At 41.0% G+C, this 13,480-nt stretch overlaps 1 protein-coding gene across 22 annotated transcripts in view; it reads left to right on the top strand.

Moving 5' to 3' along the window:
- Camta1 (calmodulin binding transcription activator 1) overlaps positions 1–13,480 on the top strand; it is an 826,088-nt gene that overhangs the window by 22,970 nt on the left and 789,638 nt on the right. For 19 of the 22 annotated variants that reach the window (XR_012907538.1, XR_012907537.1, XR_012907536.1 and 16 more), the window contains exons 2-3: positions 4,212–4,281; positions 9,374–9,492. Coding sequence is in view for 12 of the 22 variants with exons in the window: in XM_075946641.1 (XP_075802756.1) it covers positions 4,212–4,281; positions 9,374–9,492 (189 nt within the window). In the remaining 10 variants the exon portion in view is untranslated. The remainder of the gene's footprint in view (positions 1–4,211; positions 4,282–9,373; positions 9,493–13,480) is intronic. The other 3 variants (XR_012907539.1, XM_075946642.1, XM_075946635.1) reach the window with 1 other exon arrangement.

Genomic DNA, 13,480 nt, shown 5'->3' with positions numbered 1-13,480 from the left:
CTTTGAATGAAGCACTGCAGATAATGGAATGAAGAGGCTAGACAGAAATCTCTTTAGGGCTGCCCTTGATATACAATCAGATTTTGAGGAGTTAGAAAATGTTTATCAGGGAAGAAAAACTGCTGGATTGGCTTTAGATGGAGAATGACCTAGGGATTAAAGGTGGCATTTTAGGTTAGTTTGAAGATGTTTCTGAAAGGAACGAGTCTTTTGCAATTAAAGGCAGTTTACAGATGGCATTATTCTGAGATTGCTAGTGGGTCCGGAGCCTGGTGCTTTTCTTCGGCATTCTCTGCTGCAGTCAGGAATGACTTTGTGGTTAGTTCTCACCAGTAGAGTGAGAGCAGGAGAGTGAGCCTCTTCTGGCCTGACTCCTAGAGTGTCTGGGCATGAGTCTGTACCATCTCATCTGTCTCAGTGCAGAAGAGCTTAGAGACCCAGGAAATCCCTGCCATCGAATAGAAGGAAATTGATGCCAGAGCTGCTGCTTGGAGATGAGGGACACAGGGACACTTGTTCGGGACTTTGGTATGTGCTAATATAGATATTGATGGTGCTTGAGCTTATTAACATATAGTTTATAACTTACTTTGCCTTACTCATGAGATACTATGCCTACTGCTCTGTGAGACTGGTGAGGTGCTGTTACTCTCTTTAATCTGGTCACTTATATGTAGTGACTGAGTTTTCAAGAATCAGTTCAAGTCTTGATAGAGCAGGTGACAAAAATGTTTAATGTATTGCTTGTAATTGGGACAGTGGCTTACCACATTTAATATAGCTGCTTTCCCCTTTGATTTAATAAGCTCTGTGGCCCCTGAGCTAGTTTTAACATTCTTGATGTTTACTGCAACAGCTGTAAAGAGCTTTCCTCCTGTCCCTTCTCTCTTTCAAGGCCTTTAGTCATTTACTGTATAGTATTTTATTTTATTAATTCATCTAGGGACTATGTGCGCATATGGCAAAAGTGTACGACATCCTGACCTAGGCTCTGTGAAAAGACACGGTGAGGGAGCGGTTCCTGCCCTGTTTTTATTACTGTATTGTAGTTCTGTATCTGCACAGCTGTCATTTCAGCCCTAAAACAACTGTGTCTCATGTTCTTATTATGTTTTTTCAGTACTGCCTCCTCGCCTAACGCAGTGTAGCTTCTGCAGGCATTGCTCCTTTTAGGTCCTTTTAGCAGATACTGTGCTGCTTGTTTGCATATTCTGGCATAGTTTTAAAAGATTCTCAAAGTCTGTACAACACATTTTTAGTTTGTAGAATTAGGAAGTTGATGAGTACCAGGGCTGGAAGATCTAAAATCTAAATCCTAATCTCTGAAGTTGGTTATCTGATTCCTAATGGTCAAGGTGTGGCATGAATCACAACATTGGTGTCTTATGGGGCTTGTTAGAGAAGGATTTCTGGCTCCATAGAGACCCATGAATCAGAATTCAGGATTGAGCAAGGCCCTGAGATTACCAGTGTGAAGAGAAAGTAGAAGTCTTGTTCAAGGTCACCCTCCATTTGACTTGAAGAAACAGAAAGTTAGAATGGTTGCCCAGAGTCACCCAGCTGTTTATTTCCCACTGTGGAGTCATTTGTGAATCTGCACAGAAGATAGTTAGATTTGATATTCTGCCTTCATTAATTAGAATTGCATCCTGGGCATCAGAGTTTTAAAATTTTCCAAGTTGACACCTGTAGCCAAGACCCATTGGTTTGGTTAAAATGGAATTCAGGTTTCTCCATGATTGTCACCAAGCACTCACTTTACACTCCCAAAGTGACACAGTCAGGAGCTGTGGAGAACAGTCCTTTCAGGCTTTTTACAATAGTGTGCATGTACCATGATGATCTAAAGTACCTCACTTAGGGTCAGTTTACCTTACCTTCTGGAATGTCCCTTGAGACAGGATGCCTTGTTTATTGTGGGTCTCCGCTGACTGTCTGGCATGTGACATGTGCTCCTTTGCCCTTTGTAGACCAAATGAAAGAGGTAAAAAGAGGTGTGTGCTGTGGGAGGAATAGGCAGTTTCTGATCCCTATATCTATCTCCAGGGTTGCGCGATCATGGGGCCAAAGGCTTTCTGAAGGCTTGTCAGCTCTGGAGCAGCAGGACACACTGCTGTGGGAGGACTTGGACTCATATGTCTGCTTTTCTATGCCGTAATACTGTCCTTTTGGGGTTTATCTGTCCTGACTTGTCTGCAGTGAGTGGGAGAACCAAGAAGGATGGCTCCAGCTTTGCAGAACTTGGGACTAGTACTCTTTCCTTTGGCCAAGCCTCTGCACTGTTGCAGAGAGGCATCTGGAGATGGCTGGCACACAAGAGATCCTGTGAAAGTCTCTTGAGCAGGGCCTGGCACATGAGAGTCTAGGCAAGGTGGCTGTTGTTCCCATTGTCTTGTGCCATGGTTTATCTGCTTTGAGAACCTGGGGGGTGTTTTGAGGTTATAAAGTTTTTAAGCTTAAATCAACTAGGAGCCTTAATGAAGCCAGTGCTGTGGAGGAGATTTAGTTGAGTTCTGTCCATAGTGTCTGAGTTCTGTGTTGCCATTTGGGATGTTTTACCACTAACTTAACTATCAGATTTGGAAGATAGGTGTGAAAACCCCATTGTTCGTAAGGCCATTTATGATAGCGTGTCTCGTCAAACATTAGTGATTTAAAAACTTTTGAGACTGTTAAGATATGCTAAGTAATTATTACCTTTAATGCTAATTTTTTTGGTAATAGGCAGAAAATGAGCCTTTAGTGTGGCTAGTAGGCTGGCTTGGAAGCTGGTAGATGTTAGAGTGGATGGGGAGGTCTCCAGACACTGGAGAAGAATTAAGGAGTCAATAGCTACTCTGGGTGTAGGAGTTGTGTTATGGGAAAGCTCTGTTGTATTTATGTCTGAGGATCTGGGTCACGCAGCAGGAAGGGAGAGGAAAAGGAAAAATTCATGGAAGTTTTGTCCGGCAGCTTTTTTGCTCTTAGAAAATGTTGAAATTATTAAAGATTGTCCTTGTTACTATAGTAACAGTGGTGTTTGCTGATGGTAGTGTGGTGGTTGGATTCTCTTACTTTGGAGGAGACAGCAGAGGGGAAGGCATCATAGAGTGCCATCTTGCCTATCTGTGGTGACACGGAGGCTCAGTTGCTTCCCAAGGACAGCTAGTAAGTGACAGAACTGGAGTCTTTGCACTTCAACTGTTGACCTTGAAACTGTCTTTGTTTTTTTCTAAGTGTAAAAATAAGTGGTTTATAATAAATGATCAATAGTCTAAAGTATCAGTTAGTATTACAGCTAAACAAGAAGTCATTCTTAGGACTAAAAATAATTGACTGGAGAGATCCAAATATTTTTCTCTTTTAAAAGAGTATAGGTTTTTATATGAAAACTTGAGGTTTCCTTGAATGAAGTGACTTGAGAGCAGAGTCCATATATTCTGACTTCCTCCTCTTGTTCTTCTACATAATGCTGTTTGGCGCTCAGCTGAGTCTTTTGTATGAATGAGGTGTTTTCAGTTGAGTCTCTTGTATGAATGAGGTATTTTCAGTTGAGTCTCTTGTATGAATGGGGTGTTTTCAGTTGAATCTTTTGTATGAATGAGATGTTGGCTGTGTTGCTGGAACATGGTTAATGTTGATACTGACTGCAGATGAGGATGCCATGGATATTGCTTCTTATATGTTTATTCTGTGCACAGCACATGTGTACTCTAATAAAAACCACATGGTATTGTATGTTCTCACGTGTGTCTTCTATTTGGAAATGCTCCCAAGCCTACAGTGCAAAGCACTGTTACCTCAGCTCTTTGTAGATCAGATGCTAATGTCTTCGTCACTTTTAAATGCTGTGTTGTGTATGTCTTCCCTGACTACAGTAGTCACAGCCTGGAAATTATCATTGAGGCATTTCTAACATCCAATCCCCAAATCCTGTTTCACTTTTGACTATTGTTAAAGATCATTCAGTCAGAACTCTGGTGCATGTTCAGTAGCCACTTCATTCTCCTTGGTCACAGATGGCTGTCAGTGGCTCTTAGTCTTTCTCAATTGCAAAGCCTTGACATGAAAGATCCCAGGCCAGTTGTTTTGTGGAATGCCCATGTTTGGATTTATCTGATGTTTCCTCATGGTTAGATTCAGGTTTTGCATCTTTGGCAGGAATATCACAGAAGAGCCAGTATATGTCTCTTTCAAAGATTAGTTTTACATTTTATTTTCTGTTTCCTTAGAGCGTTTCCCAAAGTGTATTCTGCGGAACTAGCACCTACTGTGTTCTCAACACCGTGCCACCTATAGAAGGTAGGATTTGAAAAGCTTTTGACTTTCAGGAATGGGTGGGCTTGGCAGCCAGATAACTCCTTCCCTAGTATGGTGAAAACAGCCCTGCACCAGAACTTAGGAAGCTGGGCTTCTGCCTTTTGCTGCTGTGTGATCTTAGATGAGTTACTTAATCCTTTTAGGCAACACAAATAATGCTCTCTTCATGAGCCTTCTGTGAGGATTTAAAGCGATGGATCCAGCCACACAGAAAGGTCACAGCCCCTGCAAATGTTGGTATTAATACAGCACTTCCTTAACTGTGGAGTCCAGTAGTACATCTGGGTGATACAGAGTAGGACTAGCTGGTGTTCTGTGGGACCAAAGATTATTTTTGAATCCCAGTTGAGCTACTTGTAACAGTGGATCTTGGCTAAATTAGTCTGAACCCTCAAGTTCCTTATCTGCAGAGCTGGGGTGGTGGTGGTGGTAATTAAAACGTCACATTTTCTCATGAGGATTAAACAAGAGAGCCCAGTTTATAGTCCTTCTTGGGTACCTGGTTTGTTACAATAGACCTCCATGAATGTCTCCTCCAATCAGTAATAGAAACCTAAGCACCTGTTGCTGAAGTTGGAGTTGAGTGAAATAAAGTACAGGAGTGTGCCCAAAGCCTAGGTGAATGCAGCCCAAGTCTTTAGTGCCTCTTCTTTTTCTGTTCTTGTCCCATATTTTATATTGAAATATAACTGTAGAGTGAATAGGAGTTCATAGAACCTGGGTTATGATGCAATAACACAGTGGAGAAGAAAACAGTAATTATGGGCCACCTAAGACTAGGAAGGGTGAGAGTGGTGTTTATACAACTCCACAGAGAGAGGAAAGAGAGGTTGTTAAATAACAAAACTTTTCAGGCTTTGCTACTTAAGATTATTAACTGCTTTTAATCACTAAAACTCCATTTGAAGAATTATGTTGGGTTTCATTTCCTTCTTAGACTGGAAGAGAACAGCACCTGTTCTGACAGTGTTTGGGGACAGGAATTGGAAGGTCTTAGGTTGGTCACGGCAGTGCTTTGCTATGAGCGCTGTGCTGCCTGGAACACACCAGTGTGTGCTCCTTTCCCTGAGCCAGTTCTGATCCCACTAGGTAAATCTAAGCACATCATAATTAGAGCCAAGCAGAAAAGTGTGGGACTGGAACTGCCTTTTAGTTTTTCCTCTCCACACTGTTGATCACATGCCCCGTGAGAGTTAGCCGATGGACTTGCTGCTGCAGTGGAGCTGGTGTGGTGGTCTTTCTAGAGGTCCAGAGACCTCACCTAAGTCAGGGTGTTCTCCTTGTTCATAGGCCCAAACTGTTATATTTTTATTGCAAAGGGAAAGACAGTGGAGGTATCCTTATCAGACTAGTTTAGTTAATATACTTATGACTTAGCTTGCAGAAATTCGAGCACCCCAGAAACATGCCAAATGCATTTCTTTGTGTTTTAGTCAAAGATTTGGCAATGTGAATCTCAATTTTAGAAACAAAACTGAAAGTTAGACTCCAGTTAGCTGAGTGAACATTTTTATACATTTTAGAAAGATTTAACTAAATTACACTATGACTCTGAAATTATCATTTTGAAAATATTTGAAGGTTGACGAGGAAGGATGGCTCATTCTCTAGAATTATAGCTGTCAGCCAAGCACATCATCTGTCAATTTCAAGAGCCCCACCAGTTAAGTTTTTATTGTGAGGTAGGTTAGGAAATTATATTGTGAAGTCATGTATCATGTGTTTTGCTAGATAACGATAATGAAATGCTTGCCTGTCATTTAGTTGACATTCCCACTTTGCAGTGTCAGAGTTTAACTGTTTGGGTTGAATATGGAGGTGCAGTTGAAACCAGTTTATACCTTAGTTTTAGTGTTAAGATACTATTACTGGCATTTTAAAACTGGCACATATGTTCGGTTATTTAATCATTTTACAGCTATTCTAAAACATTAAACAGTAGCTTTTAATTAAAAACACATTTTTATGCAGTATCACTTTGTGAACAGTTCTTTTCCAACATAAGAACAAAGTTTTCAGTTACCATACTTTAACCATTAATACTGAAGTTGTATTATTTTCCCCTGGTGCTGGAAACTGAACCCAGACATTTTAGGTGAATAATTTGTTACTGTGCTAAACTTGGCCCTAAAGAATGGAGTATGAGTTTAGCATTAAACTTTCTGAATTCTGACTCTGTCTAGCATTGAACTTGCTTCTTCATAAGTTGGGAGAAGGGCATTTACCCATCATTACGATTCTTAAGAGCACCTGGCTTACCGTTCAGCATAAACCTAAAATTCTGAAAATGATGCATTTGAAAAACAGAGCAAGAGGACCTGCTGGCCGGCCATGCAATCTTTCCTTTCACCTCATGGACATAGGGTTACTGTGCAGGGCTGCTTCATAGCTCTCTTCTGTAGCGAGCTCTGGTGGAGCCTTGATTGAGATAGTGCCCACATAGCATTATGCTTTCGTCTTTAAAAACATTTGCCTTTGGGTCCACACACCATTGTCTCTTCTGTCAGAGTGAAATTGAAAGCCTGAAGCTTTTCCTCAAGCAGTTGTATTATTGAGAACAAGAACACAAACATTCTCTCTCTCTCTCTCTCTCTCTCTCTCTCTCTCTCTCTCTCTCTCTCTCTCTCTCTCTCACATACACACACACACTCATACACTCAACATTCTCTTTCACACACACAACATTCTGTCTCACACAGACTTGGTGTTCTCTCTCTCTCACATACACAACATTCCCTCACACACATTCAACATTGTCTTGTATTCATGCACACATTTCACACACTCACCATTCTCTCTCACACATTATACATACTCCATTCTGTCTGTCTGTCTCTGACTCTCTCACACACACAGACACACACAGACACACACACACTCACCATTCTCTCACATTATACACACTCCATTCTGTCTGTCTGTCTGTCTCTCACACACACACTCACCATTCTCTCACACACATTATACACACTCCATCCCGTCTCTGTTTCTCTCTTCCTCTCACTTTCACTGCTGGCAGCCAGGTTTCTTAAAGAGGCTAAACGGACAGGAGGTTAGCATGGGTTGTGACCAACAAATGGAAACAGAAGTTAGGGTTTAATGTTCTGTTCTGCTTTAGATAGCTTTCTCAGGAAGATGGCTGTTCATGTACAAGGTATCTCTGCATCGACTGAGTACTAGCCTAGTGCTATTCTCGTAAAAGATATCCCATATATATTGAATAGAATATAGATGTTCAAATTTCACCTCTACTTTCAAAATTGTGTATGTCACTTTTTTTCTTTTAAAGAGAGAATAAAACCACATTGGATGGAAAGCAGGAAGGTAAAACTTCATGTGTTTCTGTCTTCTGTACTTTAAATTTTTTGACCTATGTGCTCCCTGGAGGATGAAGTATAGGGATTATGCAAGAGCACATGTAATTATAAAGGCTTTATAGTAAGCAATGAATCAGAACGTCCTATTAACTTTTCCTTAGTTGATTTCCTTTTGATTTTAAGCAATATTTTTAAGTTTAATCTTAATTTGGTATTAATTTGTAATTTTGGATCTCCTAAGAGCAGTGTCAGCAGTTTCTTACTGCTGGAGACTTGCACAGTCGTGTTTATAATTCAGTTGGTTGTGTAGTTCATGGACCAAAAAAGAGTTAGTAGGCTAAGACTCTCAAGTTAATTCCTGTAAAGCATTCTGCATGATGTGGTAGATTTTCTCAGACTATTTTTGTGCCTAATATTTACTTCTGTCCTTCTCCAAGAGAAGAAGAAATGTGTTAATCAGATGAGAAGTGTTCAGGTGGGAATTTTGTAACCTTAGAAAAGTTTTGTTGTTGTTTTATTTATCCCTCAAAAGACAGTATTAACTAGAAGTACAGAAATAACTGGACAGATAATTGCTGTATTTCAATTCATATTTAAGCAGTACCTGTGGACTTCTGTAAAGCTGCTGATTTGTAAGGCATGCTGTTGCTGAAGGACCTTAAATTTTATAGAAATTTGTACTTGAGGGAGAATTAAACGATCCCGAATTCTCTGATTCATGATGTGGAAAAACTGGAAACACTGAGTAACTTACCCAAGGTCACACAGGCAGAAAGGTGCAGAACCCTCACAGGTGTGGGCTGTGACTCTGGGTGGGTACTTGTGAAAATTGGTGAGCCCGTGGTGGAGCAGCTTGAGTCTAACTTTGTAACACGCTGTCCCCAGGACTCAGGTGTATGGCCCCTTGTGTCGTCTGGGGATTTCATTCAGCGTAAAAAATTGGAGTGGGTAATTTGAAACTCTGACTGGAATTTGCCACATATGGCAAGGAATTTGGAGTCAGGGAAAGGGAGGGATTTCTTTACAGGAGTGGAAAAGTAAATGATATGTAAATAAATGATGGAAATAAATGCTATCTAAAGAAATGATCTACGAAGCATCAGGTAGTCAGATTTGCTGTCTGGGCTAGAAGTAATGAGTTCTGTGACTCATTTAGACAGAGTTACATCTAATGGACTGCATTAATTCTGCAGACATGTACATGAAAATCAGCTTAATTAAAGTGATGAATTGTTAAGGTGCAGCCTAGAAAGGCCGGCTTCTGTATTACCTGTTAGTTAACCACGGGCTTAAATCCTTATAAGAATCTGTGGTTTCCTTTAGAAAGGAAAATCTCTTTTGTATTATAGAAGACAAAGTCATGTTTAGTTTATAAATAAAACTCACATGTAATTATAATTCTTCAAACTTGAAAACCATGACACGTTTAACTTGGTTGATAAACAGTTTCTGGGTTTCATGAGGTTAAATCATTTTATAATTTTGGTGTTTCTTGAAAGCACTGAAAGAGCCTTTAAAGTAACAATCTGATTTTGGGCGGCTCTGGGGCACTTTCTGTTTGCTTGCTTATGATGGAGTAAAGCTCAGTTTGTTTCAGAGCCCCACAGGCAGATTCCTGCCGCCTCCATCCCAGAGTGTATAGGTGAGGAACTATGTTCTTGAACTCAGCCGCTAAGGAGAGCTGCTGCTTTTGACATTGTCAGTGTACTTAAAGGAGACTTTCTCTTTCTCTGAACTTACTGTTTTCTTCTTTATAGATGATCATGGGAACAGCAATAGTAGTCATGTAAAAATCTTTTTACCGAAAAAGCTGCTTGAATGTCTGCCGAAATGTTCAAGTTTACCCAAAGAGAGGCACCGCTGGAACACTAATGAGGTAGATACACTTCAATTCTTAAGGGCATATTATCTTATGGGTGAACTCTTTAGGATGTTTTGCATAGTGCTACTTTATATTAGCTTCAAATTCAATATCTTGAACATGGAAATTGTCAATGAAAAGAATTTTTTTTTTTAAAATCAACAACAACAATAAAAAACAGGATTTTCTCTGTGGGTAGTCCAGGCCGTCCTTGAACTCAGAGACCCACCTACCTCTGCCTCCTGAGTGCTGGGATTAAAGGTGTGTGCCACCACCACCTGGCTGAAAAGAATTCTTAATCTCAAATTGACATAAGTATCTTGGATTTTGACCTGTCTCTGGTGTGCTTGGCTTGTGCTAAGAGCTGTAAACTGCACGTGACTTCACTAAAGCAGCATCTTGCGTTTGATGGTTGATTTACCTGTGCATCTCAGCATGAGTTCTGTATTGTTTCAAGTGAATGACTAGAGTCCCAGTGCTTCACAGAAAACAGTGTGCTGGAGATTCGGTATATAGAGCTGGGGACAGGCTTATCAGTCCTTTGATCTGGAGAGAGAGCTTCTTTCAAGTATTGACTGTTTGCCTTAGTAATATGGTTTCTGTTAGGACTGCAGGCCAGAATGTAGGTCACACATTTGACATCTATGTAAAGAGTAGATTGATGGAGTAGATAGAAGGAAAGTTTGTCTTTTTGGGCAAACTTTCCTTTTTTGGTAAATTTTAACTTGGGAATCTTAGCTGTGTGTTGTTTCGTTATCTAAAGTTTTAGCTTGAAATCTGGGTATTTAAGTAGGGTAGTAGCAGAAATTGGATGTTACCATTTCCAGTGTAAGGTGACAGTTACTGTGGTGTGAGAGCTGGGTGTGTGTCTGTCAGTCATGTTCTCCTTTGACTCATGTGACTGGGGCTGCTGGTTACTTCACATTAGCATAAATCCATTTGTGTTGTTGGCTTACTCTTTATTTCTAAGTTAGCTTAGAGCACAGCGCCTTCCTCCCATTTGGCAGGGCTTGAAAAGGAACAGTGATGTCTGTTGAGACTTCATTTTGACTCTTTGTTTTGAGTGGTGGGAAGCTGTATGGATGAATTTCTTCACTTCACAAGCTGCAGTTTTAAATACTCACTAAAACCTTAAGCTTCGTAGCTTTGTCTCAACTGAGTAGATCTTTTTGAGTATGTGTTTTACTCACTCATATGGGTGGTCCTTGCTCTCCGTGGACAGCAGCTTTATTGTGGCCGGTGTTTGCTTAGCCCCTTCTAGTTCTAACCAGCATGTTTTACTTAAGGATTTCTTACGTTTTAGACCTGAAAAACAGTAACTATGTTGAAAATTTGTCTTAGTCGTGGACTATCTCACTTGTCAACAGGACAGTAAACTTTGGAAGGTTTGTAGGAATTCTCTTAGGAATTCCACAGAAACTCAGTGTTCTTTGATGCTCTCTGAGACAGAGCTTTGACACAACATTTTTTAATGCATTAGTTAGCTCTAGTTTATAATTGTCACAAACACATTAAAGTAAACATGCTCTCCAGTTACATTTCATAAGGAGTAGAAATTGTCAGTGTGGTTTGGTGAAGTTAGAGACTGATAGTAGGCTCACAAGTCTGAGAGTGACTGGTTTTGCTGTGGAACTTTCACATGTATATTTGCTTCTAAATCTAAATTATTTACATGCTCTACTTTCTAACATACTAGCTTTGTTATAAAATGCCAATCGAGGACTTTATGTGTGGTCATGATATGTAGCTGAGGCTGGTTTTGAGCTCATTCTTGGACCCCTTGCCTTAGGTTTTCAAATTTAGGTATCGCGGGCATGAGCCACCATGTACAGCAGTATTTAGAGGATGTGATTAAAGAGTAAGGAGTCTCCCTGTTTTCTCCCATGCTGTGGGTTACTGTTGTTGACCCCCTTTCAGACAGCTGAAATATTAAATTGCAGGTCTAGAGGAGAAAAAGTAAGAGTGTTCTGTGCAGGTGTTGCTGCAGCAGCAAGCACAGAGGGGAGTGTGTTGCTGAAGGGGTGGAGGCGGAGGTGGCACAGCTGATGGACAGCGCCCTTTCGAGCTGTCATTCTTGCAGAGATTTGTCAGCTCCACACTGAGGAAATCTGGGTGGAAAGATGGCCTGCAGTTTGGAGTGGGCATTGCTCTTTGTTTCTTGGCTATAGAAGAACTGGAGGGCTGCTCAGTGTGAAGGTGGGGACCACACCTGTCCCTGTTGTATTAACGACTGGCTTGGACCACAGGGAGGAAGAAGTTGATGTGGTTCTGTAGGCGTCCACTTCCTTGGTTTGACTGGGCATTTCCTGAATTCTTCCTCCTGTTGTCTTCATGGTATTAGATGGATGTACCTCTCACTGGGCCTTTGTGTTCCTAGGAGAGGAAAATCCTGGGCAGTCTACCTTGCCCATGAAATCCCTGTGCAGGCTTATGTCGTTAATGTTGTACGCAGTTAAGAGTCCATTTTCCTTCCAGAGTGGACTAGATGACTGTGTTCTGGTTGAGAACCATGTGAAGCAGGTGGCTTGTTGAGAAGGTTTTTGTACAAAGACTACATTTCTTAAGATCACACTTCCTGGGACAAGAGGCTCTATCCTGGAGGAGGTGTATGGTCTGACAGCTGAGTGTGTGGTGAAGTTGTGTTCCCATCTCACTGTGCAGCTTGTGCAAAACAGGACATGCACTGGGGCTGCCCGAGAAATGGCAGCTGTCCTCAGCCACTGTGATTGTCTCCCCTCACCCCTCACAGTTGAATCCTGGGTCCAGTTGACTCATTTGTACTTCTGAGAAGTTCATTTACTCAGACTTGCTTTTAAACATTTGTGTTGAGAAAATCCAGTTTCATACTGTGGTGTTGGAGAGTTAGAACTGTCTCTACTCAGGTGCTGCCATGTACTAAGTACCTGCATTTGCTAGGACTGAGCCCAAATTATTTCTAAGTCTCATAATGCTGTAAGGTGAGCAGTGTTTCCTTTTAGAGATGCGGAAGTGTAGGTAGAAAGAGCTGAGTGATGGAGTCACGGCAGTGCTCTTGGTCTGTAAAGTTTGTTTCCTAGCTTCATTTCTTGTGTGTGTAATGTGTGCATATCTCAGTATTTGATGAAGCTATAGGTTACTTTGATGAGGTGATTCTTGTCTTAGTTCAGCCACTTTTATCTTTATGTTGTTCTGTTTTTTTTCCCCCCTTAGACTGCCCTGGAACTCTGTAGACAGGTTGGCCTCAAACTCGGAGATCTGTCTACCTCTGCCTCCCAGGTGCTGGGATTAAATGTGTGTGCCACCTCCCTGGTTTATTTTAATTTTTCCTAACCCATTGGGCTATATAATTTCCTTTCCTTCTTCAGTGTTATTTGCAACTGAGAAGAAATGGAATGTTGTGTCTAGAAGCAAATCAGCTTTAGACTGTGCTTTCTTGGGTAGATAGAAGTGCTCCTGAGACCTGAGGCCTCCCAGGGATCTATGTTGATGGCTACAGTAGCAATCATGGAAGCCAGTGTCTATGGTTGGTTGTAGGGTAGGAACTGTGGGTTCCTCTTCATGAATACTCTTAGCCCTTGAATTAATCCTATGAAGTAGGCTGTTTGATTACCCTTGTAGTATAGATAAAGAAGTGTGACATATGGAGATGCTAAATAGTTTTCTTAGCGTCCTCAGGCTGAAAAAAGTGTGTGGGGTGTGCAGCCTCTGCAGGTGATGGAACTTACATTCTTTTCTGCTTTGTCCTGAAGAACTGTTACTTTGTTGTTGTTATTATTATTTATTCCCCTTCTTCCGCCTCTGTTCTCAGTGTTCTTCTCTCCCCTAGCCCCTCTTCTTGTTTTTGAGATAGGATCTCATGTATCTTGGGCTGGTCTTGAACTCTGCATCTTGAATTCTACCCTGCCTCAATGTCCCAAGTGCAGGGATTACAGGTGATGATGGCATTTTTCAACTGGACTCTTTTTCAAGATCTTGCAGTTATTCAATGACTTTTAATCTTTTTGTTGTATAGAATTGTTTGACT

This window comes from Microtus pennsylvanicus, chromosome 13, assembly GCF_037038515.1.
Source record: "Microtus pennsylvanicus isolate mMicPen1 chromosome 13, mMicPen1.hap1, whole genome shotgun sequence".
Classification (NCBI taxonomy): Eukaryota; Metazoa; Chordata; class Mammalia; order Rodentia; family Cricetidae; genus Microtus; species Microtus pennsylvanicus.
The sequence above is the reverse complement of the archived record's forward strand: the minus strand, read 5'-3'. Positions and strand labels throughout refer to the sequence as shown.